Below are 27,435 nucleotides of genomic sequence, written 5' to 3' on the forward strand. Positions count from 1 at the left end.
ACAACTGTTAGATCAAATTATAGTGAGACAATCATATATAAATTATAAAATAAGAACGGAAATATACTTGAAAATACAACATATATTTTGTTGACCTAGAAATATAACCAGGTGTCTCCTCGAATGTTGGTGGGACGATCATATTCCTAGCTAAAGTCATTATTGCATTCAACACATTAGTAAAGTGCCTACTAATGGTTTTCTCTGAATGACTCAACATGTGTTGCACCATTTTGTTCCTCTTATTGTGACCTATAGTGATGAGGAATATAAACACTTGTTCCTCCACCCTGACTTATCAGCTATCACGCAATAAGTCATTGTCTCAAAAATAATTGCAGAGTCTCTTGAGGACATGCTTTCTCATGCAAATGGTATCATAAGCAAGTCTCCAGTGGCCTCCGAGTATATGATGCATGTGATGGATACCACGAAAGAACGAGTTATGCACAAGCTCTTGTATCATATAATTCAAAAAATATGATAAGACAACCCATTTATGAAAATACTAACAAATCTTCTTCAAACCTCTCATCATCTTATGTTTCCTCAAATGAGTCCATAATCACCTACTACAATTAATACCATAAGTCCATTCACATGAAAGATAAACGCATACTCATATAATATGATTATTAAATATCCATAAAGCAGATAAAAGATAGATATCAATGCTCTTGCAACCACATAGCTAAACATACACAAACCATAAGATAATATGATAGAAGAGACCATAAAGGTATCAAAGCGATTACATGCCCATAAATCAATGATCGTGAAGAGCCACAAATCAAAGTATCAAAGTGTCAAAGTTATAATAAACACAAACCATAAAAGTATCAAAATATCAAAGTTATTACAAGCCCATGAATTAATGTGTCAACGATTGTTATATCCATCTTTTAACCATACAAGCCTACTTTCATCACTTTGAAGTGCCAGGAATACTTCGACTTTCTCATTGTTATTAAGAAGTCTATAACCAAATATGTGAAGAGCACTGTGTCTCTCCAAACCCTCCATCCTCTCTAGAAGCTCGATTGCTTGACTTATAAAACTGAACTTTGTATTACTTCGTCTATCATTGATCGCCTCAAACATTTTGTCAAACCTCTTAATCAGCTGATTTGCACTAGACCTCCTCCTACGACGTGTTGTTATCAGTATTATCTAAATTTGATACCTCTATTGACTCCCTACAATATCATGTACGTAGCACGCTATTGGTAGGAGTAGCAGCGTCGGCAACCTCCTCCTCCTCAAGCTCATCTAATCCTATACTTGCATGAGTGTTGCATTTAGTAGTAGGAACCTTTACTCTTGGAGAAAGAACTTCAGATAAGGTCAAGATATCTTCACCCATAGTAGTGGTTCCCTCAAAGAGAACATCACATTCATTAGGAAATTCAAGTCCTCTTAACCAAAATTTATCTCCATCTTTAAACTTTTGCAAAACATAAAACATGTATATACAACAAATCAGCCCAAAATTCAAGACTTTTTCATACAAAAAAATATGTTTCAAGTTTACCTTTGCAAACTCAACCCAAAATTCAGCCAATGTAGTGTATGTACGTCGGATGTGGTCCCAACCTAACCCAGTTTGTTTAGAAAGGTATGTCTACGCTTTTCAATCATTTTTCACATTATCTCAATGGTTCTTTAACTGCTTGGACGTGTAAGCAAGGTGAGTTGATTCAACAATTTTTTTTCCACGGTCACCTAAGTTGCCTTAGTCAAGTGTGTTCTTGATTTATTGCCTTTATGAACCTCTTCTAGACAGATTTCAACAAAAATTTTGTGTGTGCGGTCATCCCAGTATGCCTTTTTCACAAGCACTAGTTCTTGATTATTCTCATTGTCCATAGCCTAATACACAAATTAAATATTGGCAATATGGTAGTAGCAAGTTCCAGGAATTTACCTTCCAAGTAATTAGTATAAAAAAATAGATTAAGAATGTCAGTATCAAAATGCAACTAATTAACGATAATCCACTTGACATCTCCTAGACCAAACAAGGCTAGATTTAAATTCTTATTATAGCATATGAACCTCCTCCATACCCATTGTAGTTGAATGGAAAAAATTAATAGATGCAGCAAAAGAAAAAGACAAGTGGTACTCAGTTTCATGATCAGAAGAGAAACTATATTTAAATTAAAATCATGTTCAAGACATTGCCAGACTAGTTGAAAATTCATGTCTACAAATACCAGCCCTTAGGGTTGACCATGCTAAGTTCAAAAATTGAATGTTAGTGATGTTACTCGTTGACCTAATGGCTAAATATGTGGTTTTTTTTCTCTAAATATTGGGCCAAACTTAATTACAATTGACCAATTTAGGCTTTAAAAGGGTTAAAAAACAAGTTTTGGTTTCACAAAACAATACTAACCAATGTTAAATCAAATAGAATCGACCACTTCTGGTTTCACAGACTCAAGCCTGGTTCAACTGTATTAGGCCTTGGCTTGATTCAAATTGAATAACTTAGATAATTTTTTTTCTTTTTTTTTAATTTAAAAAAGTATATATTTAGATAGATTCAAAACAATTAGCTTCAAATCCACACAGACAGATTAAGTTTTTTTTTTTGGAAAATAGTTTGGATTAAAAAATCGATTAATAATAGATCAACAAGGACAAAAACAAAACCAAAAAAGTTGCCGAGTACTAAGGAATTAAAAAACAAAACTACCAAAAGAGTACACAGTATTCAATAAAAATAAAAATAAAAAATGTACATGGTGACCAGAGTGCAATCTCTCCGAAACAGAGTGATGGTTCAGCAACAGAAGTGGCAGATAGTATATAGATCATTCCATACATATTCTAATTTTTATGAAAATAATGCTGCAACACAGAAACAAGCTCTAAAAAGAAAAACACAGACAGAGATCAAAACCCCCAAACAAAATAAAGCCCCAAATAAAGAAAAACCTCCAAACAAAATAGACCTAAGACCCCCCCCCAAACAAAGAAAAACCTAGATCAAAACTAAACATCTTCACCTAAGAAAAACCCCCAAACAAAGAAAAACCTAGATCGAAACGAAACATCTTCACCTAAGAAAAACCACAAACAAAATAAAGAAAAACCCCCAAACAAAATAAAAAGTTTTTAGTTAAATAGGATATTGTGTCAGACTCAGGCTACTCCTTACACCTTATTGAGTCCAATTTAGCAATTCAGATTTCAGTCATATCTAATTAGGTTCATACATAATACGATAGAGTCAATATCTGATCTCTTCCAGTAAGACCCGACCCAGTCACAACCCTAGTGGCCTTAAAAAAACATAGATAGGAGAGCCGTAGAGGACCTGGATCACCGGGATGTAAATGGGTCAAACTTGGGTCTGGACCTAGGCATTGCTGAACCCGACCTTATCGAATCTAGCCTAATCAGATTCAGACTTGGATGTAAAAACAGGTAACTACCACTTGGATGCGGTTTGGGCTCTATGCAAGTCTGCATCCGAATCTGAATCCAAAGTCGGATTCGGTCGGGTCGGATATCCGTCGTATCAGCGACCCTCTCTATGCCCCCCCCCCCCCAAAAAAAAAAAAAAACTCTACGAAAGCACCTTCCTGTAAAAACCATTTAAAACTTACCAAATTTATTTCCCTTTCCCCTAACTTTTCCTCTGTATTTCCCATTTTCACCTCAAACAATACAGAAAACCAAAACCAAAAGAGAGAGAGAGAGAGAGAGAGAGAGAGAGAGAGAGAGAGAGAGGAAGGAAGCTGCAACCCATCAAAGAGAGAGAGAGAGAGAGAGAGAGAGAGAGAGAGAGAGAGAGAGAGAGAGAGACCCTCCCTCTTCCTTCCACCCCATCGTCATCCTCGTCCTCGTCTCGTCGTCTTCCCCACCAACCGATCGATCGATTGATCCGACGGCCAATTGGGGAGGAATCGGAATCGGAAGGAAAGAAAAATGGCGGAGATGGTGGATGCAGACGGCCCCGACGGCGTTCGTATGACATGGAACGCGTGGCCGCGAACGAAGGTGGAGGCGAGCAAGTGCGTCGTCCCCATCGCCTGCGTCTACTCCCCGATCCGCCCCTCCCCGGACGTTCCCGTCCTCCCCTACCACCCTCTGCGCTGCAAGTCGTGCGCCTGCATCCTCAACCCCCACTCCCCCGTCGACTTCGCCGCCAAATTCTGGGTCTGCCCCTTCTGCATGCAGCGCAACGCCTTCCCCCACCACTACTCCATGATCGGCGAGACCAACGTCCCCGCTGAGCTCTACCCCCAGTACACCACCATCGAGTACGCGCTCTCCGCCGGCCGCAGCGACGCCGTTCCCACCCCTCCCCCCGTCTTCCTCTTCGTCCTCGACATCTGCGTCATCGAGGAGGAGCTCGGATTCGTCAAGTCGGCACTCCGGCAGGCGCTCGGCCTGATCCCGGAGAACGCCCTCGTGGGGCTGATCACGTTCGGCACTCAGGTGCACGTCCACGAGCTGGGGTTCCCGGATCTGTTCAAGACGTATGTTTTCAGGGGGACGAAGGAGATCTCCAAGGAGCAGATCTTGGATCAGCTGGGGCTGTCCGGGCAGAGGGCGGCCGGGTTCCAGAAGGTCGCTGCCACCGGCAGGCCGGCTGTTGCCAATGGGATGAGTCCAGCCGCTGGGATCGCCGGGAGATTCCTCCTCTCCGCCGCGGATTGTGAGTACACGCTGAATTCGGTGAGTCTTTTGCCCTTATTTCTTTTTGGTATTAACCCTTTTTTAGTTGCAGAATTGTTTGGATCTAGGTCTTTTGTTTGATCGAATTGCGAAACTATTGTTCAAATTGTTGAGAATTACGGGTTGGGTATGGAATGATCTCTGGTGGTGTAGTCGATTGTCATTTGATTGTGTGGTTTTTTGTTGGTTTTGGTGTAGCTTTTGGACGAGTTACAGAGAGATCAATGGCCGGTGCAACCAAGCAACAGAGCGTTGCGTTGCACAGGCATGGCGCTCAGCGTTGCGGCGGGTCTGCTTGGTGGATGCGTGCAGGGAACTGGCGCTCGAATCATTACGTTGGTCGGTGGTCCGTGCACGGAAGGGCCTGGAACTGTAAGATTATATCATGATTTGCGCTTGCTATTATTTAGATCGTCTTAGTGGTATTCTTTTTATTTCCATTTTTGTATGTTTTGTTTGTAATGCTGTTGTTGTTGGTATTCATTCTGGCTTACAGTTTGAAATATGTAATATGGAATCTTATTGGAAGTATGATATGGAGTTCTCCATCGCCATGCACTGTCTTTCCTGCTTATGAAATAATTGCAAAAATATTAGGATCTAAATGGTCTTATGAAGCATTCTTTGGAAAACTCATGGGCAGTGCGCTTATATCAAGCTACACGTACAATGCGATCCTTCAAGATACGAAATCCAAAGCATTGGGAGTTGAGTTAGATGACGTATATAATGCTTTTTCAAATTAAGACATAAGTTGGTTCTGGGTTTTCTTCATTTTCATCATCTTCTTCAGCCAAGGAGACCTCGAGGCAATTAATTTCTCTTGGCTTCAATGCTTATCCACGGTTTTATTGCCCATATGAAAGCCTTCCATGAGCAAGATCAAGAACTTATTTAGAATATATATATATATATATATATATATATATATAATGTTTTGACAGTAAGAATCAAATTCACTACCTGTTGGATACAAGAATACTGTCCCAACAGTTGATGTAGCATGCTATTATTGTCGCAAATGCTGCATAGGTAACATACATACTTACCTTGATGATCCTACCAAGCTGAACACCCTTTGTTCATGCTTGGCTCATTTATACCACATGAGCAACATGTGGCTTGGTTTTCCAAGTCTATTTGGCATGCCCAGATGAGTTTCATGTGAGCCAAATTGAGCCAAGTCACATGCAGCTTGGTTTGTTTAGCAGTCCTTATATTCTTGGTGGAAACTCAAAACTCCATGGGTTCTTGTGAACGAGATTGATAAGGGGGTCATTCTATCTTAAAATGTAAAACTGTAGATGCCCTCATGTGAGGATGTATTCAGCAGAATGTATTTCTCTCAATTTTGAGTTGCGTAAGATTATCCAATGCAAATTACTGTTGGAAAAAAGAACATCAAAGAGATTCAGTGGGTAGGATATGGCTTCATACAGAGTTCTTGTTTGTGTCATTACATCTTGCCTGCCGATCTCAAAGAAAAGACCTAATCCTAATTCGTGGTGACACTAGAACTAACAGAATCTATCTGTTTTCATGAGCTTGATTTCTTTATTAACCAATGTGAACTTTTTTGTTGTGGTGAATTGGAAATTCAGTTGATTGCATTGTAGCTGTGATGGAAAGATCTGTTTTTGTGGATTAGAGAATGTTTAAGAGTCAATCTTGCAAAATATTCACCCACCATTCCTTTTAAAAAAGAAAAGCCTTGTGGTAGGTATTCCTCTTATGGAATCGATTGTTGACAATTACCTTGGAAGTCTTGAAATAAAATTTCTTTTCAGAGGAGACAAAGCTCACAACTTAGGTCATTGCTAGGAGAAAAGCCTTGGATGTATTTCAATTAGACAATTTCACTACTTGTACTGATATTTATTTATAGGATTTCAGCAGTACTGTGGAAATGGCATCTACTTTTTTCAAAGAAATTCATAATTTTAGTGTCTAAAGTTTTTTTTTCGTCTAAAAACCCTGAACTGAATTGTGATTTTCTTTGACTTATTGGTCAACAGTTAGTTTTGCTCGTCTCGGCACTTTGTTTGGACTAGGTTTTTTAGCCTTTCCTTAAACTTGGAAAAACTGAATGAAATATCTTTGCACTCTATCTAATGATTTGCTGATTGCAATTTACAGTCTCTGATAACTATTAAGGTTATACTAATGAGCATATTGATGCTTATCATGATAATGTTTGCAGATAGTGTCTAAAGATCTATCAGAGCCAGTGCGTTCCCATAAAGACCTAGATAAGGATGCAGCGCCACACTTCCACAAAGCTGTCAAGTTTTATGATAATCTTGCCAAGCAGTTGGTTAGCCAAGGGCATGTATTAGATATTTTTGCTTCTGCACTTGATCAGGTTTGAGTTGCCACTTTGTTCTATTTCTGCAGGAAAATGATTTTTGATGGTCCATAACCTTGTTATTAGTTTGTATACCTGTAGATATGATGTTTATAATATAATGCATCAGTATACGCAGCCATCCATTTGTCTTAGGCCATACACAAGCATATGCATGCACATATTTGTATAATACATGCTATATGTGAATGTATGTTCAATCCCTTGTTTAACAACAACCCGCCTTTGAAGAAACAAAAGTTACTGTTGTATGAATTTATGCATGGCATCATCTTACTGATTTCAAAAGGGGTACTTGGGTGTACTACTCTTGGGGGAAACTTGGGAATTGATTTTTCCGTTCTGACTAAATGTGACCTTTGGTTTCTTTTACACTGGCATTGACATCCTATATGTGGTTTGGAATGGTGAGAAACTTAAGTGATCCTTATACACTTTAACATATATTTACTAAATCAGCAAAAAGTTTGGGCATGGATTTCTTTGGGATTTAAATAAATATTACAGATGCAGATGCACACATGTGCACAAACACTGTTTTGTTAATCTTTTTTTCTATTCAGTAACAACATTATAAATGTCTTCACTCAGATTACATTATTTCTTTTGTCTTCTCATTATGCTGAATGCTCTGTGATTGATCAAAACATTTTGTGCCATATGAAATTTGTGAGGCTGATTGTTTAGAATGAGATTCTTTCTCTTTCCTTTTCCAGGTTGGGGTTGCAGAAATGAAAGTGGCTGTTGAAAGAACTGGTGGTCTTGTTGTTCTTGCTGAAAGTTTTGGCCATCCTGTATTTAAAGATTCTTTCAAGCGTATATTTGAAGATGGTGAACAATCTCTTGGGCTTTCCTTTAAGTGAGTCTTTCTGTAAAATTGCCTGTCTAACATTGTCTATAAAATCCTTCATTTCGTGTGCAATTTTCTCTATTTTGCTTATTGCATGTTGAAATTCTTAATATTTTGGACTTACAAGAGAATATGAAAGTAGGGAAGACTAACCAGGAAAAGAAATGGATACGAGAAGCGGAATCAGGGAAGTGAGTGCTAAAAAAAGTAGTATGAAGTGGGAAGCGAGATATGGTTGTGAAGCGGTTATTCAAGTGCATGAAAATGAAAAGAGAACATGTAGAAAGCAATATGAAGCACGGGAGAGGCAAATAAAAAATGACATTAACACAAGTATAAAATCATATAAAACAAATATGTAAACTTTTTATTATATTTTTTAATATGGAAAACTTAGAAAGTATGGGAAAGTAAGTGGGAATTGACAAAAAGCAAGAGGGAAACATTAAGGAAGCTAAAGAGAATCGATTTCGGAAACAAGGAGGAAGTGGGCTTCCCACTAAAGGAGTCTAGTTTCCCATATTCTGGAAGTGGGTTTCCCAAAGATTCCCCTTCTTTCTAGGAAGCGGGGAATTTTCTGCTTCCGAAGCGAGCTTCCCCATGTAGCAAGAAGCTTTTGGTAACTACGGGGAGAGACTATTCTACTTACCTTTTTCAGTTTTTCTTGTTTGAGTTACCTTCAATGTAATGATTAAGTGACAGCAGCAGTTTCTTGAACAGATATAGTGAGAATTCTTGAAAGATTTAATGGCTTTTAAGAGAGCGGGTTAAGTTCTATTGTAACTAGATAGAATGAAATTTATGGCAATTCTCATTCTTTCAACATTATGGAGATTGTGGCTCATAGTCAACAAGGAAAAAGGGGGACATTTATACTCTCATTGGAGTTAGCTTCAATCTAATGATGGCAAAGGAAATAGCTAAATGATGTTTGAAATGGTTATTTAGGCCACATATAACTTTTTATTTCTCAAGGGTATTCTAATGATTTTCTTGTTAAAAGAACGGCAAGTCAAAAGTTTTAATAGATAAATCATACGGAATCAAAGTTAAACAACTTTATGGGCTATCTGAAATTGGTCAAAAGTTCCATAAGGGGTCAGGCATCCTGAAGTGCTAAGGAATTAAGCAGAAGGAGAAAGGAAAATGAAAGCTTTATTCCCATAAAAGGTTTTCTTTTATGTACATATGAGGTTTTCTTTTATGTACATATGCATTGACTGTATGCAGAAATCGATGACCATAGACTTATATACTATCTTGTATAAGTGGTAAGTATTATATGATAGGTTATGATACAACACTTTTTTTGAGAAAACAGCTGTAATACACCCATAAAACTAGTTCCAGAGATGTATAGGCCCTGTATCTTGTGTATATGGTACAGTTGCATATCTTACAATGCATCCTCATACAGTATCTATCTTATAATACAGGTATAGTATCTTATTTGACAATTTTTTAAAGAGGGCCGAGTTTTAGCTGACCTTTTTCAGTTATTAGGTTCATTTTTTATCCCAAAAATACCCTAAGCCATTTCCTCTCTTTGGGTGTGAAATCTTAGGGTTGGGATTTTGGAGCCTTCTAGGCTTCTTCAGTCTGGGATCTTTTGGTGTAAATGGAAGGTAAAATTCTAGTAATTGAGGTGAAGGAAGGCTGATCTGCACAATTTTCATCCATTCTTTGAGGCATTGAGGTAAAAACAATGAAAATAATCAATATATTGTTGATGACGAGGAGTAGGAGGGCGATTTAGAAGAAAAAGGAAATGATGATTTATATTTTTTTGATTGAATTTGGAAAAACTTGGTTGTAAACCATTAAATCTTTAAGTCTTAAACACTTTAATTTTCTTATATGATTATGTAACATATGTTGTTTTGTGAATCTTGTGACTGATGTGCATTTCCCTTATTAGTCATGATGCATGAATGCCATTAATAGCTTATTAACTGGATTTTTGGGTGGTCGATATATTATTTGGTTGATTATTACTTGTTATGTCATGTTTTGGTTTTGTTCTGTAATTAGTAGCATTGCTTCTTACATTATGATTTTTTGGATTTCTTTTTTATTTGTTGAATTCTTTATGAAAAGATTTGTTTTTTATGATATGTTATGATAGGGCACTTATTTCTAACATTTTCAGTATGGGTTACATACGAATACGAATTTCACAGCCTTGCTTATATGTGTACAATATTGTCTGTGGATTCGTTCTCTGATATTGTGTCATCACTGAAATTGCATAAATTAAAAGATAAATAATTAAAATTTTAAAACAAAGAGAAAACAAAAATCATAATGTATTATCCAAAGATGAGGTGGAGACAAGATAGTGAGCTAGTGAGATTGTTGCTGATGGATGAAATACTGTCACATGGGTGCGGGGTGCGGGGGTGCGGCACTTTCAAAAAACTTGGGTGCGGGGGTGCGGCAAAAAGAAAAAGAAAAAGAAAAAGAATATATATATATATATATATATATATATATATATATATATATATATATATATATATATATATATATATATATATATATATATAATTTGTGCAGGGGAGGGGTCGAGCTGATGAGTTGTGGAGCCTGATTCAGAGTTTTTATATATTTTTTTTTAATATAAAAATTGGACACAAATGACCCTGGGTGCAGTCAACGCACCCAGGGTCGGGTTGACTGCACCGGGTGCTGCACCCAAGTTGCGTTGCGTCGACGCGGGTGCGGCACCCGGTTTGCCGAGTCCCTGTGACATAGATGAAATATAAGCACACCATTGGTTCTTTGCTATCAAAAAGGTTTTTCTTCAAGGCTGTATTATAACTGAACTGTTATGTGATGCTCAACATTTGGTGACTAAGGACAGAAAGAGTGCATGTGGCTGAGATGCACATGAGCTGGATATGCTAGAGGATCTGTAGGAGTTACACCAGTAAAGGTAAAAGGAAAAAAGCAGTCACAAATGGTTTTGGATGAAAACTAATTAAGCTTTTGGTGTGATTCAAGTTAGGCTCTGTTTGGTAGCTGTTGTTGGGAGCAGTGCTGACAGTGGTGATGAAATTGGTGGATTTGGCAACAACATCCTCATGAGGACATTTTTGAAATCCACCCATTTATAACACCATCTCCCCTCCCAACACCGCTCCCATTTCCGGCTCCCCTCCGAAAACGGTAACTCCAATTAACGGAGACACTTGGGATTTGGTGAATCCCTCGTCACCGCTCCCAACTACGGCTCCCAAACAGAGCCTTAGAGAAACAGGAAAACTAATTATAACGTGGAGGAAAGACTGAGTATAGATATGAGAGTTTGTGGAGAAACAAATTTTTTATTTATGGAGTCTAGAAGGAATGAATGGTGAAACAGAAAAGCAGACCCTTTGTAGATGTGGGATAGTGCTTGATTATGATGACATCATAATGTTTACTAACTTTTTTTTTTTGATATTTCATGCTTCTTTAGGTGATAATGCTTTTGGTTCATTTCTCATATGCTTAATGGAATATCTCCTGTATGTTTTACATCGTTGGCTCATTATCTGTGTGCTGGTTGAGTGCCTTTCTGATACTGCTTTCATTTAATTGTTTTTGTTCTCTGACATCTCTGTTGCTGTTTATAACAGTGTTATAAAAAACGCTCCTTGAGGTGCAAAAGGCACGCCTTGCTTTGAGGCGCGGCCCTCTCTGCCTCAAGGCACATTTTTTTTACAACAAGATTTCTGAGGCATAATCTTCTTGAAACTGGTTATGGCCCCTAGGGATTTGCATTTCTTTAGTTTTTATGAGTAATTATTGGTACTGTTCTTGTAAATGAAATGTTGGCTGCTTCGTTTATCATGCTCCATTGGAATTAATTTCTTTTCATACAGCCCAACAGCTGACATTGATTTTGATTTACAGTAATTTGAATTATTTCTTATGAACCCAGTAGTTGATGATGATTTTGATTTCAACAGCTTGAACTATTTGCAGTTGAATTTTTTGTATTATTTATTTTATAAATCCTAGCATGTTAACGTTAATGTTGTTAAATTTACAACATCTTGATTCTTATTCAGTTGGATTTTTTTTCATAAAACCCAACATCTTAGTGCTAATGCTGTTTGTATTTTTCTTTTTCATACAGTTTGGATGGCTTGTCAAAAACCCCAGTAGTTAGGGTTAATGCTAGTTTTGATTTCAGCAGCTTGATGTCCTTTGTAAAACTGAATATATATATATATGTACAGTAGTTTTATCTTTATTTTATTTGTGGGTGTTGGTTTTAATCATAACACAATATATAGATGTTTGCTATAAAAGTTATGTTGCTAGAATTTCTGTTGATAAATTCATTATCGATAAAGTGTATCTCTGCTGGAATTTCTGTGGATATAAATCCCTATGGTTAACATGATTGTTGCTGGGATTTTGGTTGAGAAAATCTCTACTGTCAACGTGTGTTTCTGTTGAGATTTGCCTTGAAAAAGTCTCTATTGTTTAAAGTATATTTCTGTTGAGATTTTTTGTTGAGAAATCCCTGCTATAACATAAATTACTGCTGAGATTTTTGGTTGAGAAAATCCCTATAGTCAATGTGAAATTCTGTGAGATTTATGTCGAGAAAACCTTAATCTCATGTATTTCCAGTTATTTCAGTTATGTAATCAGTTTCATTGAATAATCTCACATATTTTAACTTTTGTAGGTTAATGTCATATATTTTCCAATTATTTCAGATATGTAATCAGTTTCTTAGTATATTTTAACTTTTTTTTGTTAATCTCATATATTTTCCAGTTATGTAATCAGTTTTTAGTTACCTTTATATGTTAATCTCATATTTTTAGTACTTATTTGAGATTTTCTATTTCTTATTGGTTGTTATTTCATCAATAAAGCATTTCTTTATTTATTTGTATTTTTAGATATTTTTTTTATAAATTTTTTAAAGTTTTCAAAATTTTTTTTTGAGGCTTACGCTTTACGCCTCGCCTCGGTTTTTGGTGGAGCGCCTCGCTACGCCTCAACACTTTTCACAACACTGGTTTACAAGTTCAGTCTGTCTGGATGTATTTAAAATTTATTGCTCCACATGCCATGTGCTCCATAGCATTTATTATGCTACCTAGTTTATACTATTTGTCGCATTTAGCTCCGTTTATCTTTTGGAGTGCAAGTTAAGCATTAAATTGCATGACATTTATCTTATGATTTTGGACATTTATTCTTTATGTAAATTTTATTCTCCTCATCACTGTGTGGCTCTTCTTTTTAATGCAGTGGGACTCTTGATATATATTGCTCAAAGGATATTAAAATTCAGGGAATTATAGGGCCTTGCACGTCCTTGGAAAAGGTGCTATTATCAAATTCTCACATATTTTAGTTGATAATGGTCCTTGATGTCATAGATGTTAATTGATTGAAATGCTTCTCATAGGATCTTTGTTATTAACTGCATCAAATTTTGCAGAAAGGCTCATTTTGTGCTGATGTTGTCATTGGGCAAGGAAATACAACATCATGGAAGATGTGTGGACTTGATAAAAGAACTTGTTTGACAGTTTTCTTTGACGTTTCACCAAGTGAGAAGGCAAATGCTGCAGCACCGGGTACAAACCAGCAGCTGTATATTCAGTTTCTGGCGACGTATGATACTTCTATTCTGCTTATATTTTGTTTTCTTAGTCTGTATGAATTTGCTTTGCTAATGTTATACCTGTTTTAAATTCTATGTTGTTTTATTTCAGTTACCAGAATCCTGAAGGACAAATGAGACTTCGTGTAACAACTATCACAAGAAAATGGGTGGATGGTTCTACTAGTACAGAGGTAAGTCATGAGAGTTCTTGATTATATGTGCTCAACTTGATGCTTTATGACGGGCTTGTACATATAGCACATCAGATGCTTTGTTTTTGAAGTTGTCTGTGCATTCTTGGTAAACGTTCTTTAATGGCTTGAAAAGCTTTACATGCTTATAATTTGTGTTTAGAATTTGTATGCTTTAGTTTAGAATGAATGAACTTGTTTTAATATATTCTGCTCATGCCTCACAAGTTAAGGCAATGTACTCATCATTGTTGTTTCATTTCTTTTTTGAAGGTTTATTTTTCTGTAGTGAATCCAAAATGATGCTCTAATTGCACCCTATGTCACATGGGTGCGGGTGTGGGTGCGGTTGCGGCGCAATTCCAAAAAATTTGGATACGGGGACTCGGCTATATATATATATATTAAAAAATATATATTATAAATATATATATTTTAAATATATATAATTATATATATAACAATAAATTAATACATAAAGATTGTAAATTTTAAAGCAAAAATAAAAAAGTAATTCTTAACAACACAAACTTACCAAAATATAACACATAAAAAAGCTTGTGAGTGTGATAAACAACAAAACTTATCATAAATCTGCCTCATCGTCTGAATTAGAGGGAAGAACAGAATCGATGTAGTCCATGTTGAGAGTATGTAAATTATGTTCTCCCTCCAAGTCAAAATCTTCTGGATTTATATCCCAATTTTTGGATGGTCCACAACTGCATCAAAAAATGACTATATTAGTATCTAACTTAAAACTTTGAATGCAAATATTTAAATACAAACTTTGAATACAAGAAAAAAGTACCTATACTCTTCTTTGGTGCGGCGAGAAATTAATCGTAGATTTGAGTGAACATAAACCAAATCCTCTGCACTTTTACTAGTGAGTTTGTTTCTTTTAATATTGTGAATTTGAGCATATGTACTTCAATTTCTTTCACAACAAGATGATGTAGCAGGTTGGGATAACAACTTCATTGCAAGACGTTGCAGATTTGGTGTCTCTGATCCATATGTTGCCCACCAATTAAGGAGATCTTCCTCGTCCCTTGCCACAAGTGCTGCTAAAGAATCAAATCTCCCATTAGAAAACTTGCCAAACTCACTATTTATAACCTTAAACATGTGAGGATCATTAAAAAGTCTTCCCAAATATATCATTCTATTTCTTGATATCTCAAGATCTTTATTTGGAGAAACACGAACAACACCTGTTGTCAACCATTTTTTCGCGTAGTATTTTGGATTGAGAGTGTGTGCCATGCAATGCAAAGTTGTATTGCTTTTATCCCATCTTCTCACTAAAACTGAATGTACATGATTGTAAAATTCTGAATCATCAAGTGCAATATCTTTCTTCTCATGTTTAAAAATGATACTTTAAACTTTTTCAATCATATTGTCCCACATTTCATAAATTCTATAAAGCATGGGTACATCTCTGTCAACTTCTCTCAACATTTCCCAAATAGGCTTTGTAAATTCAACAAAATCTGTAATTTTATCCCACCAAAAATCATCACAGATGCATTTTTTGATAGCTTGAGCCTTGACATCATCTTCAGTACGAAAAAAATCCCAATCTTGATCAGCCACCATCATCATCAATGCATTCTTGAGTTGCTTAATTAATTCTTTTTATCACAACAATGAGAGAAGCAAAACGAGTTTCAGCAACTTTCAGTAACTTGAGATCAGAATGCCTATTAAATATAGAAAGGGCATGATGATGGTTTACAACAAAATTTCTAATATTTCGAACATCATGTTCTATTTCCTCAATCCATAAGCACATTTCATGTGCATCATCTTTTGATGGATTACATATACTCTTAAGTGCCAAATTTAAACTGTGTGCTGCACAAGGAGTCCAAAAAATATGTGAATATGTATCTTCACTTGCCAAATTCATTCCTGCACGACTGCAAACTGGAGCATTGTCAGTAATGATTTGCACCACACTTTCTTCACCCACTTCTTTTATCACTTCGACAAATAATCTCTTTAAATATTCAACATCTTTATACTCTCCAGATGCATCAACCGTCTTAAAAAAGATTGGCCCATTAAGTGAGTAAGCAATTAAGTTTATCAGTGGTCGCTTTTGTATATCAGTCCACCCATCAGAAACAATCGACACTCCATGTCGTTTCCATGCAAATTTTTGATTCTCTAACAAGTCTTCAATTCTATTTTTTTCCTCTGCAAGAATGACTGTTCTTAGTTTTTCTGAACTAGGAGGCACATAACTACTCAAATTGCAATTAGCCAAAGATGTAATCATATCTTTCCAGTATGGACTTCTAGCTACATTAAAAGAAATTGAGCTTGAGTAAAAGAATCGACCAATCTTTTTATCAATTTCTGCTCTTGCCATGTTTTTGAATGATGCTTGTATTGATTTTTTGCTTTCCATCTTTCTTTTCTTTAAAAGCTCTTCTTGTATATCACTAGCAGTAGGAAAAAACAAATTAATCGAATCGCTTCTCATCTCTGCAATTTTCTTCTTTTCAACTTCCTCTTGTTCTTTTTTTAATTGCTTTAACATGTCTTTGTCAACCCCAGAACATGCCCTAATTCCTTGACCACGAATATGCAAAAGATGTGCTTTCACACGCGTATAAGAACCTGTGAAAACAGTCTTACATAGATTACAATGAAACTGCACATTCCCACCACCACCACTAGTAGCTTTTACCCCTTTTGTCACAAGCCTCCAAAGTGGTTGAGAAACTTCTAATTCAGGGTTAGAACTTGAACCAAATGTATTGACACTACCACTAGAACTCGCCATTATATCTGAAAAGTGAAATCTGAAAAGAAAATAAGTAAATAAAATAAAGTTAATAAACACTTCAAATTTCAAAATAATAGTAATAGGAGCTACCCCCTATCTAACACAAAAAAAGAGGGGCAGGGCAAGCCCCTGCTGAACCTTATCCGTGTCAGGGGCTTCACCCTTGTAAAAAAGCCAAAGGCAGCAGGGGAAACGAGGAGGGGCCGAGCCCCTCCTCGTTTTCCTTTTGTTCGGCAGGGGTAAGAAGGAGTGGGGGAAGGAGGGGGCTCGGCTGACAAGCCGAGCCTTGCCACGTCGGACAGAAGGGAAACGAGGGGCCGAGCCCCTCTTCTGTGAATCGAAGGCAAAGGGAGGGGCTCAAAAGGAAAACGAGGAGCTCAACCCCTCCCTTTGCCTTCGATTCACAAAAGAGGGGCTCGGCCCCTCGTTACCCTTCTGACCGGCGTGGCAAGGCTCAACTTGTCAGTCGAGCCCCCTCCTTCCCCCACTCCTTCTTACCCCTGCCGAACAAAAGGAAAACGAGGAGAGGCTCGGCCTGTCAGCCGAGCCCCCTCCTTCCCCCACTCCTACTTCTTACCCCTGCAATAAAAGGGAAACGAGGAGGGGCTGAGCCCCTCCTCTATGAATCAGACGTACAGGGAGGGGCCGAGCCCCTCTTCTGCGAGCAGAGGGTGCAGGGAGGGGGGGCGAGCCCCTCTTCTGCGAGCAGAGGGTACGGGGGAAGGGGCCTGCCTGGCATAAGCGAAACGAGGAGGGGCCAAGCCCCTCCTATGTGAATAGGAGGTACAGAGAGGGGCCGAACCCCTCTTCTGCGAGCAGAGGGTGCAAGGGAGGCTGCGAGCAGAGGGAGGGTTGATCGACATACCTGTTGACAGAGGGGGAGACGGTGGCTGCCTGTGCGTACCGTCGCCGGAGTCTGGATCGCCGACGTGGGTGTAGGAGAAAGCTGCAGGCACTGAAGGGGAGAAGCAAAATCAAGAGGGTAAGCCCCTCCCCCTATCGATAAACCCCTTTTAGGGTTCGGCTGCAAAAGAAAATTGGATTTGGGTTGGGTCCGGACCCGACCCGACCCAGATCCAAAATGTACTTTAAAAGTCGAAATGGACATTTTTGGACTCGGTCAAAGTTGACCAAGTCCAAAATGTGGACGGACTCGGCCTGGACTCGTTGACCGAGTCCGGGCCGAGTCCTAAGCTGCACCCGAGTCCGCACCCGTGTCGGGGCGTGTCGACTCGGGTGCGGCACCTCCTTAGCCGAGTCCGTGTGACATAGATTGCACCTTGTTTTAACTATAAATTTTTTCACCTTTATAGGATGGGTCTGATGGGATGAACCTGTTTGTGCTTCCTATTTTGACCTTCATTGTTTTTCACACTTCAACCTATGTGTGCACAAATAGAATTCATTCTTTCAAATTTGTCACAGATTTTCAGATAGTTTTCATACAGAGATTCCATGATTTGGCACATTAAATCCTAAATTTTGGACATTAATAGCAGTCTTTTTTTCGTCTATTTCACAAAAATGGAAGTCAGAACCAAAATAGGATTCTGTTAAGGAAAATGATAGAGACAAACAAGAACCATGGATGCAACTATTGACTGTGTACCACAAAGTGAAAAATAGGGAACCATGAACAAGAAACAAACAAACTAAAAACTGCAATTTCTTTTTATAATTCCTTTCTGTTAGCATGAGATTCAATGATGAAGCCCTCCATCTGTAATCAATTCAAGGTGGATAAATTTCTGCAGTTGCTTTATTTGACAAAAGCTTTTTCTGGATGATGTGAGCTGGCTTTGCTATGGGTTATGACAAACCTCTAGAAAGCCATTCCCTCATTGTTGCAGACAAGAAGTTTAGCTATTGTTTCAGGTTTTTCCCTTGTAAACAGAATTTGTTGTCTGGTTCATTGTATGAGTTGCTTTCGTGTATTTCATGTATTTACTGCCCTCATGGTTCATTAACTCATTTAAGAATTTTGGAAATTGGATATGCATTTTCTATATAAAGGTTTTTAAACAAATTATAAATATTAAAATACATTATAAGCTCAAAACTATTTCTATTGTTCTTCATTTTTGTTGGTCTGTTTCAGCTTTATAGCAAGCTTATTTATGTTGAATCTCTTACTTGAAGTGATAGCAAATATGCAGGAATTGGTTGAAGGATTTGACCAGGAGACTGCTGCTGTTGTTATGGCAAGATTAGTATCATTAAAAATGGAAATGGAGGTAAACCAGAAATACCAGCCACCTTTTACCATTATGAAAAATCCCACTGTTGATTTTGCAAGCTTCTTGTGATTCTTGGCTTCATTCTCTTTAACTTGCCTGGTGGGTTCAAACATGATGGGTGGATCATAAGGTAGCTCCACCTTGGCCAATATGGATTTAGGTTCAATCCACTAGCATAAATATTCTGAATGCACTTTAATGTTTTCAAGCAGCTGCAATGTCTGGAAGTTACATCCATTTATCATAGATATACATTGGAAGCATCTACTCATGGTTTGAAGATTGTTCATTTGGATAGTGACAGATTGTGGAGTTTTATAGGAGAATTTTAGATGCTAACAATATGCTAATGAAATATATGGATCAATTTTTCCATTAAATTGATCTAATTCTTTTTAGGGTTTTATTTAGATAGGGCATTTTGTTTTGAATATCGGTTACCCGTGAAATGTTAGGGATTTGTTGATCAATGAAGACAGTTTTCTCTTTTTAATAATCTTCATTTACCTTTATATTCATTATTTGATCAATTCTGCAATATCTTCACAACAATCTTGGGCTTTTACCATATTCAATCTGTGGTTTGAGTCGTTTGACAACATATTCCTTCTCAAATAACTTTACATGAATGATGGTTTATTAAAAGAATGATTACCCATATTTTAGTTTCTAGAGTATTAGCTTCCCCTTGAAAAACCACAAGTTTATCCTTCCACCAATCTTATATGATGTTTTGGGGAAAAGGAACATTGTGTTTGCAGCTTTAATATATATATATATATATATATATATATATATATATATATATTATGATCTTCTCTTTGGAAGTCATTCGAGTGCTGGACTTAATGTTGTTACATTGACGTGGTGATTTCTACTTGTCAGTGAGGAAATTGTTATAAATAAAGGGAGATTTTTTCTTAAAATGATTGACATGAAATGTAGTGTTCAATAATATCTATTATGTTTCTTTTTGTAGGTTTCTCATTCTGGCCATATATGCATGGCTCAATGGAGGAGCTGGTCAACAACTATGACTTACTAAGTCATGCTGTATTATATAGCCTACTTCAGTGTGGCAAATCCTTAATGAACTTGTTACACAGGATCAATAGGTAAAGCTCACTTGCAACTTAAAACCATGGCCTAGCCTTGTGGTCTCAACCAAATAATCAAGAATTAACCACTAGTGGTCCAGTTTGGGGCTGTTCCCCATTTGCAGACCATGTCATCTCAATCTAGAAGCAAGACCCAACCACATGGAATCCAGTTTGATTCAATACAACTGGATCAGAGCCAAGCCAATGTTAGCAGTGGTAAGAAACATCACAAAAATGTTGTGTACCTGAAAATAGAAATGGCTTTGCTCATAGATTTGTCTAAGTCAAGCCATGTTGAATCTTGGCTTAGCCAACACTTAAGTCACTACACAAAATCATTTTATATGCCTAGGTGTCTGTGTCTGGTAAAACTGAAAGCTGCTTCTCTATATCACACCCATGTTTTAAGTTCCTGTTACTTGGAGAGGAGTTAACTTCATGCTCTTGTAGGCTGAAGATGATGAATTACAAGGAACCTTTTTAGAAGGATTGAACATTAAAGTTCAGGACCAGAAGTGTCCCTGGCCAAAGGGACGATTCTTATCAGTCAGGGATTAATGTCCTTGTCTCAATTTATCTTCATGAAATCAATATAAAGATTTTCCAACCTGAATGTGTAATTAGTCTTAACCCTGCTGAACATGGTAAGTTGAAACCATAGTCACCGATGTTTTGAAAATATTGCGATATTATCATGGTTTTCAGCTTGGCCGATAATATTGGCAAAATATCACTATATTTTCAAAATATCACCAAAATGAAAACATTGCAATATTATCACGATATTTGTGTGTTTTTTAAAATTTCTTATTATATATATATATATATATATATTAAGTTCAGGTTTTCTATTCTTTTGGTTTCCTTTGTATTTTAAAACTTTTAAAAATTGTTTCTTTATATTTTTTTGCAAGAAAAATAGAAAACCTATTATTTTCCTATCTTTCTTATTATTATTTATATTTTTTTTTCAAAATTTAAAGCTTCCGAGATTTTCTTGAGAAAATCACATTTTGAAAATCTCTAAAAAAAACCCTCGCCGAGAAATACCTTGAATAATACAGGTGACTATGGTTGAGATCTGAACAATTTGACTTGGCAAGAGAGAAAGTATTGAGCTACTTATTTCTATAAATATAAGTTTCAAGAAATTATATTTAGAGCAGACTTGGTGCATTTAAATGTAGTCATGTGCTATGGCAGACTGTTGATTCTAAGTTTATGTCCTGACTGGCTATGAAAGGGTGGTACTTTTGCAATTGCAAACTCTGTACTGCCTGTGTGGACTTTGTATTAGATTTACTGATTAGCTATAATGCTGTCTAGTTTTCTAAATCATATTAAATTTGTTGTCATGGTCTTTCAGACTCCAAACATGCTTAATGTGCAATTTGATGGACCGTGGAGAGCCATGCCTTCACACAGACAGTCAATATACTTTTTTTTTAAGGGAAAAACTTTGATTTCAAAAGAATAAGTACATGACAGTGACAGGATGTCCCCTGTACAAAAACATAAACAAAATAAAGGAAACAAAGAGTGAAAAAAAATTGAGGAAAATTTGTATCGATCAGGGATTAGAGTTGGGTGAGATTCCAATCCTTTCCTTCAAATCCATTTAAGTCCATTCCTTTCCATTTTTTCTTGCAAGTGGTCTTTGGGACTTAAGATGACCATATATAACCATCAGGTGTTCTTGTTGGCTTCTGAATAACCTGATATTTCATTCTTTCTGCATGTGCCTGCAGTCTAGGAATGGCCAGTAACACCGTATCATGCACCAGTTTTTTCCTTTCTTTTTAATCCAAGGTGCTCAAGAATGTCTAACGGAAGATATTCATCATCTGCTAAAGTCTCAATATGGCCAGGCTTTATTGAGACGATGGCTGCAAGAGATGCGTTGTTGATTCTTCATCTCTATCACACAGAACATATCAACAGGATGTGAAATTCCTCTTCTCTATACACTCGCACCAGAAAAGCTCATCTTAGTTTTATTTATTTATTTTCTTTTGTTCTTTTAAACTCTATGAGGACAGATGACATTACATGAGTTGTAAGTTGATCAGTTGGCTTGTCAGAGTCATGAGTCATGGAAGTTTCCAGGTAGAGCCAAGCAACAAGTTTGCCGGCTCCATGAGCTGTTCATATGTCAGATTCAGTGTTAACTTGGTACAGTGTCTGTATTGGCCATATTCTTTCTCCATGTGCACTTGTCCTAAAGTTTCCCTAAAGATGTTGCCTCATGCTTTAGCAAGTCGGGTGCACTCTCTTAACTTTGTAGAAAAGTTCATAATCCTTGACCTCTTCATCTATGCATTCATGCACATAACATACCAAACTGTCATGATTGGCCTATGATGAGACTTTGTAATATATGCATGTAATACCAATTGTTCCATTGTACTCAGTAAATTGAAGATTTGTCATAAATAGCAACACATGAAAATTGTGTTTTGCGAGCAAGCATTTCTTAATGTCATCCATAAACTCTGTCAATGCAACGCTACATGGGGAGCCAATTAAGTATACATCGTTAATTGGATTTTGATGTGCTGTTTTTATGATGTTGTGGTGGCAAATTCTTTCCTTCATTTGTCAGTCTGTGGAAAGTCGTTTTGATTCAATACATGAGCATGGTTGAGGATGGAAAAAGTTCTCAGTGTTTCAGTAGGAGGGATTTGTGTTGTTGAGATGTTGCTTGTTAATTTGTTTTATATATATATATATATTAGTGACTATGCCTGTTGCAAAGCAAGCAGCAAAGCAGTTAGCAACATCTTGATATCGGTATCATGTAGGCCTCTTGTGTTGAAATTGCAAATAATGTTCAAGGGAAAAAACTATTGCAATTTGCAAACAGGCGATGTAAATCTGGACATTGAACTGACGGCTTCATCATGTGAAGCTTTGGGAAACTGATTTCTTGGATGATCCACAGTCCTTAGAATTTCTTATGGGGGACAATACCAACCTTAAAATGGGCTATATCTTCCTGATTAGGGTGTGGGAGGAAAGGTGGCCTTGACTTCTGCAATAATGGGCCAACTGCATATAGTGTTCAATGACTACGGATGCGAAGGAGGCTGACACTTGCTTAGGCTCGATTGGCCTTCTAGGCTGCCAGCTTTATCACAGTTAGAAAAGAGAGGAAATTGCTGAATATATATATATATATATATATATGAAATTTGAATTACTTTTGAATGGATTTACTCTTGAGCCTGGTACCTGAAAGGATCCAGTGCACTTATCTCGACTCTTCCTGAAAATGTTATCGGAACTGAGCAAGGAATGACCAAAGTAGCCACCTTCCTCTTGTCACAGTGAGAAAGGCCTCTTAGTACATGAAGACAAGATGTTGACTGGGGCCAGAACAGTTCAGTCATAAAAACCAATCTGTATGCTTATAAATGAAAACCATCTTTAGATGATGATATTTGTGTCATCTGATAGGAGGCCTAGCTGACATGTGTGGACTCTCGTCATGTCCTGTGCACTTACACTTAGACAGTAAGAGATACATGCAGTGGGATGTGGCAACTTCTTGAGAGTTGAGGGAAGAGAAATGTGGCAGCTTCCCCGGAACATTCAGAAGTGGTTCTACAAATGGAATACTCAATAAAGAGAGGCAAGATTGTACTTCTCTCTTCTTAAAAATGTGAACAATGGAGTTTCCATATCGTGCAAGCAGGATTTGCCAAGGGTGTTTAAAAAGTGCATCTTCCCTTGAGATAGATGCAGAGTACTAAAGAGATTGAAAGAAGTGGTTAGGGCAATTTGTATTTTGCAATTACATTACCTTCAGAGCAAGTGTCAGTGATGCTTGATTAGAAGATTGTTGTACTTTGCACAACGATGGTTGGTTAGATGATTCATATAATTGTACAAATGAATTTTGACTTCTAGTTCTGCACCTTAATTTAGTATTTTGTATTGATACTGTCAATTTACATGTGTATTATGTTGATAAAACCCTATTATCTGTATCATGTTTTAATGATGTTTATTGGCATGAGTTGGAGATTTTTCTTTATCATTTTTCTGTGAAGTTGTTGGATGTCATGTCATTTGCCTCTCTCGCTCTCTCTATTAATTATCCTTTTATGATCAGGAAGAGTTTGAAGCAACCAGGTGGTTGGATCGTTCCCTTATTCGATTATGTTCCAGATTTGGTGATTATCGGAAAGATGATCCTGCTTCATTCAATTTAAATCCAAGCTTCTCTATATTTCCACAATTCATGTTTAATCTCAGGCGATCTCAATTTGTTCAGGTGAATTTCTGTATCATTTACAGCTTATATATCATGTTTATTTCACCATGCACACTGTTTATATAACCTATGTATACATTTGCAGGTTTTTAATAATAGTCCAGATGAGACTGCATACTTTCGTATGCTACTAAATCGAGAAAATGTTACCAACTCTGTGGTTATGATCCAACCTTCCTTAATTGCATATTCCTTTAACTCACCACCTGCACCAGCATTACTGGATGTAGCTTCTATTGCAGCAGACCGCATACTTCTTCTAGATGCATATTTCAGCATAGTTGTCTTCCATGGAATGACGATTTCTCAGTGGCGAAACATGGGTTATCATAATCAGCCTGAGCATCAGGTTATTTTTAAAGCTTCTCTCAATTCCTGCTAACTTTCAGCATCAACAATGTTGTGATATTTAGGCACTTCTCTTCCACTATGGGAGGTGAAATTGATCTCTCGTGTCTTTTTGATGGCTTGCTGAAGAATTTGATGTGTACTTTCCCCATCCACCCCCCGTCTTTTTTAAGTTTAACCATATGATTCTGCAGTGTCTATTGAGTGACTAAGGGCCAGTTTGTGTGCCACCGAAACACTGGGGTTTCCGCGGAAATGCACAAAGCACGAAGTGTTTCTGTGGTCCCCACCATGGCTATGCAAATGCTGCCAAGTGTTTCCTTGCAGAAAAGCAACCCCAAAATAATGGCCACCCCCCTATTTCTACGGAAACCATTCCCGTGGGGGTGGGGGGGCCGATTTCTTTACCGTGGAAGGACACTCCATGCGGATTGGGGTGCCGACTGCCCTTCCGCGTTACACACTTAAGGGTGATTGCTTTCCCCCATGGAAAGTGAATCCAATGTATGTGTATAGCATGGTGCAGCCTTCCGAGGCAGCCACTTTCTTTCATGCATGTCTGTAGCACACATCTGCTCCGTCAACCTCGTATGTTGAGTCTTAGTGTTGTATTCCTTGTGAACATCTCCTTTTGAAGTAGAATTGGGAGGTGAAATTGATCTCTCATGTCTTTTTGATGGCTTGCAGAAGACTTTGGTGTGAACTTTCCCTATACCACCCCTGTTACACCTCTTTTTTAAGTTTAGCCATGTGATTCTGCAGTGTCTATTGAGTGACCAAGGGTGATTGCCTTTCTACTTGGAAAATGAATCGAGTGTGTGTAGCATGGTGCAGCCTGCAGAAGCAGCGACTTTGTTTCATGCTGCAGCATGCATCTGCACCCTTAATCTCATATGTTGAGTCTTGTTGTGTTGGGCCAGAGAAGAAACCTTCCTTTTTGAGTTCTCGGTAAGTCAGTTAAGCTAGTGGCTGAATCTGTCTTTCCGAATCCAACTCTCGCTATCCATTTTCCTCTTTCCCTTGTGAACTACACCTCCTTTTCAAGTAGAATCCCTTGACTGGTTTTGGAGATTTCCTGATGGCTCCTACAGTAGTGAATGCTTCTATATATTATTGTTCCATACCGTGTTTGAAGAATTTGGATAAATTTGTAATGTATCTTGTAATTACTTTGAAAGCATTGAGGAGAGATATTTCTATGGCTGTTCTTTTGATCATGTAACTGATGTGGAAGGACCAGTCATTTCAGGATCTGGCCACATGACCTGCTTGACCCTTCTCTGACTTTAATATAATGGGCAAGTTGATGCAAGTAACATGGGCTGAGTTGATGTTTTGTGATCCATTTACCACGTTCTATTATATTGCATTATCAACATGTACTTGCAGATAACTGTTACACCAGCAAGGTGTTCCCCTGTCCTTAAATTTTGATGCACGCCCATCATATATGCTCCTTGTTTGTAGAACTTTCTTTACTATAATCTAGGACGTTTTCTTCTTTCTTTATACGTGGTAACCAGTTTGAAGTGGAACTCCAGGTGCATTTCGCAGGTTGAAGGTGATGCTAAGCTTCTCACTAAACACTAAATCATATTTTCTGCAGGCATTTGCGCAGCTGTTGCAGGCTCCACAAGATGATGCTCATTTGATCATCAAGGATCGGTTTCCAGTCCCAAGGCTGGTTGTTTGTGATCAGCATGGTTCACAGGTCTGTTCTCTTTCCCCAATTTACCCTGTTAATTAATATTATAGGCTTGAATAGCATTGATGGGGGCTTTCCTTCTTACAGGCACGCTTCCTACTGGCTAAGCTGAACCCTTCGGCAACATACAACTCGGCCCATGAAGTTGCTCCTGGTTCTGATTTTATCTTTACAGATGACGTAAGCTTGCAAGTATTCTTTGAGCATCTTCAGAGATTGGCAGTTCAGAGCTGAAGGGAGTTGGATATCTATGACAACCTGCTTTGCAACTCCTTATTCCATGTTAGGAACCAGAGGTTTACCATTCAAAGAATGATGACATGCACAGCTTCTTCTAATAAAGTAGGTCTGGGCTGATAGAATGAAAATGAAAAAACAAAATGCACTGAGGTGAAAGAAATATATTCTTGTTTTTCTCTTTTTGTTGTTTCATATAATATGTTATTTGTTTTTTTTTGCTAATATTTCCCATGGTTGGGTTTTTTTTCTCTGGTGCATAAATGATGTTCGACGGAGATGTTTTGCATGTAAATTTATTGAGATGGCGTAATTTGGTGAAAGGTTTGCTGCACCATCAAGAATTTCTCCTGTAATCTTTGCTGAACATGGATGTATGTAGTTTTAAATTGTCATTTGAGCTACATGATCAGAGACTGGTTCTGCCTGGGGAAAAAGTCTCACCAAATTGAGATCCTGGATTCAGAGCTTGTAAAAGCCTCTGTTTGGGAGCTCGGTGTTGGGAGGGATATCGGAGGGGCGATAAGAAGGGTTGTCTCCCTGGAAGCGGATCTCACAGCATCATCACAGGGATGGAGTTGAATTCCAGATTTTATGTTGCTCCTCTGATCTCCCTTACCAAAAGAGCAGAGACCAATGGGAATCCCATGAATCCTCGTTGCTGTACCCAAACAGAGGATTACCTAAACTTTTAACGGAGCCCAACATAGTATAATTCTGTATTTGGTTGTTTATGAATTACTTGTCCCTATGTAATAGACAACTTTCTTTATCAGTTTATTTTTTGAAGAAAAAATCATTCGTTGAAGTGTTGAACATCACGAGTGAAATAGATTACAGTGACCAAAAGTCACAGAGCATAAACAGATAAAAAGAGAGGTGGAAGATCAAATGTGCTTACAAATAACATCAAACCAGCACACAACCATCATTTTTTCCAACTCCACATGGGTACGCCCAATCCTCATGTCCCCAGCCAAGTGAAATCTGAAGTCAGCCAGGTGATCTTTG

The 27,435-nt window shown here is 37.6% G+C and overlaps 1 protein-coding gene across 1 annotated transcript; it reads left to right on the top strand.

The window, feature by feature from the left end:
- The first annotated feature begins 2,506 nt into the window (after positions 1-2,506).
- Positions 2,507-26,764, top strand: LOC149840717 (protein transport protein SEC23 E-like). The gene is made up of 12 exons (XM_090003283.1): positions 2,507-4,692; positions 4,891-5,064; positions 6,893-7,054; positions 7,774-7,916; positions 13,167-13,242; positions 13,360-13,535; positions 13,637-13,718; positions 18,678-18,755; positions 23,973-24,134; positions 24,220-24,483; positions 26,089-26,193; positions 26,275-26,764. The coding sequence occupies exons 1-12, from the start codon at positions 3,940-3,942 to the stop codon at positions 26,419-26,421; spliced, it is 2,322 nt and encodes a 773-aa protein (XP_089859409.1). The 5' UTR covers positions 2,507-3,939; the 3' UTR covers positions 26,422-26,764.
- Positions 26,765-27,435: the final 671 nt, after the last annotated feature.

Source organism: Nuphar pumila, chromosome 4 (genome assembly GCF_984573655.1).
Source record: "Nuphar pumila chromosome 4, dmNupPumi1.hap1.1, whole genome shotgun sequence".
In the NCBI taxonomy this organism is placed as follows: domain Eukaryota; kingdom Viridiplantae; phylum Streptophyta; class Magnoliopsida; order Nymphaeales; family Nymphaeaceae; genus Nuphar; species Nuphar pumila.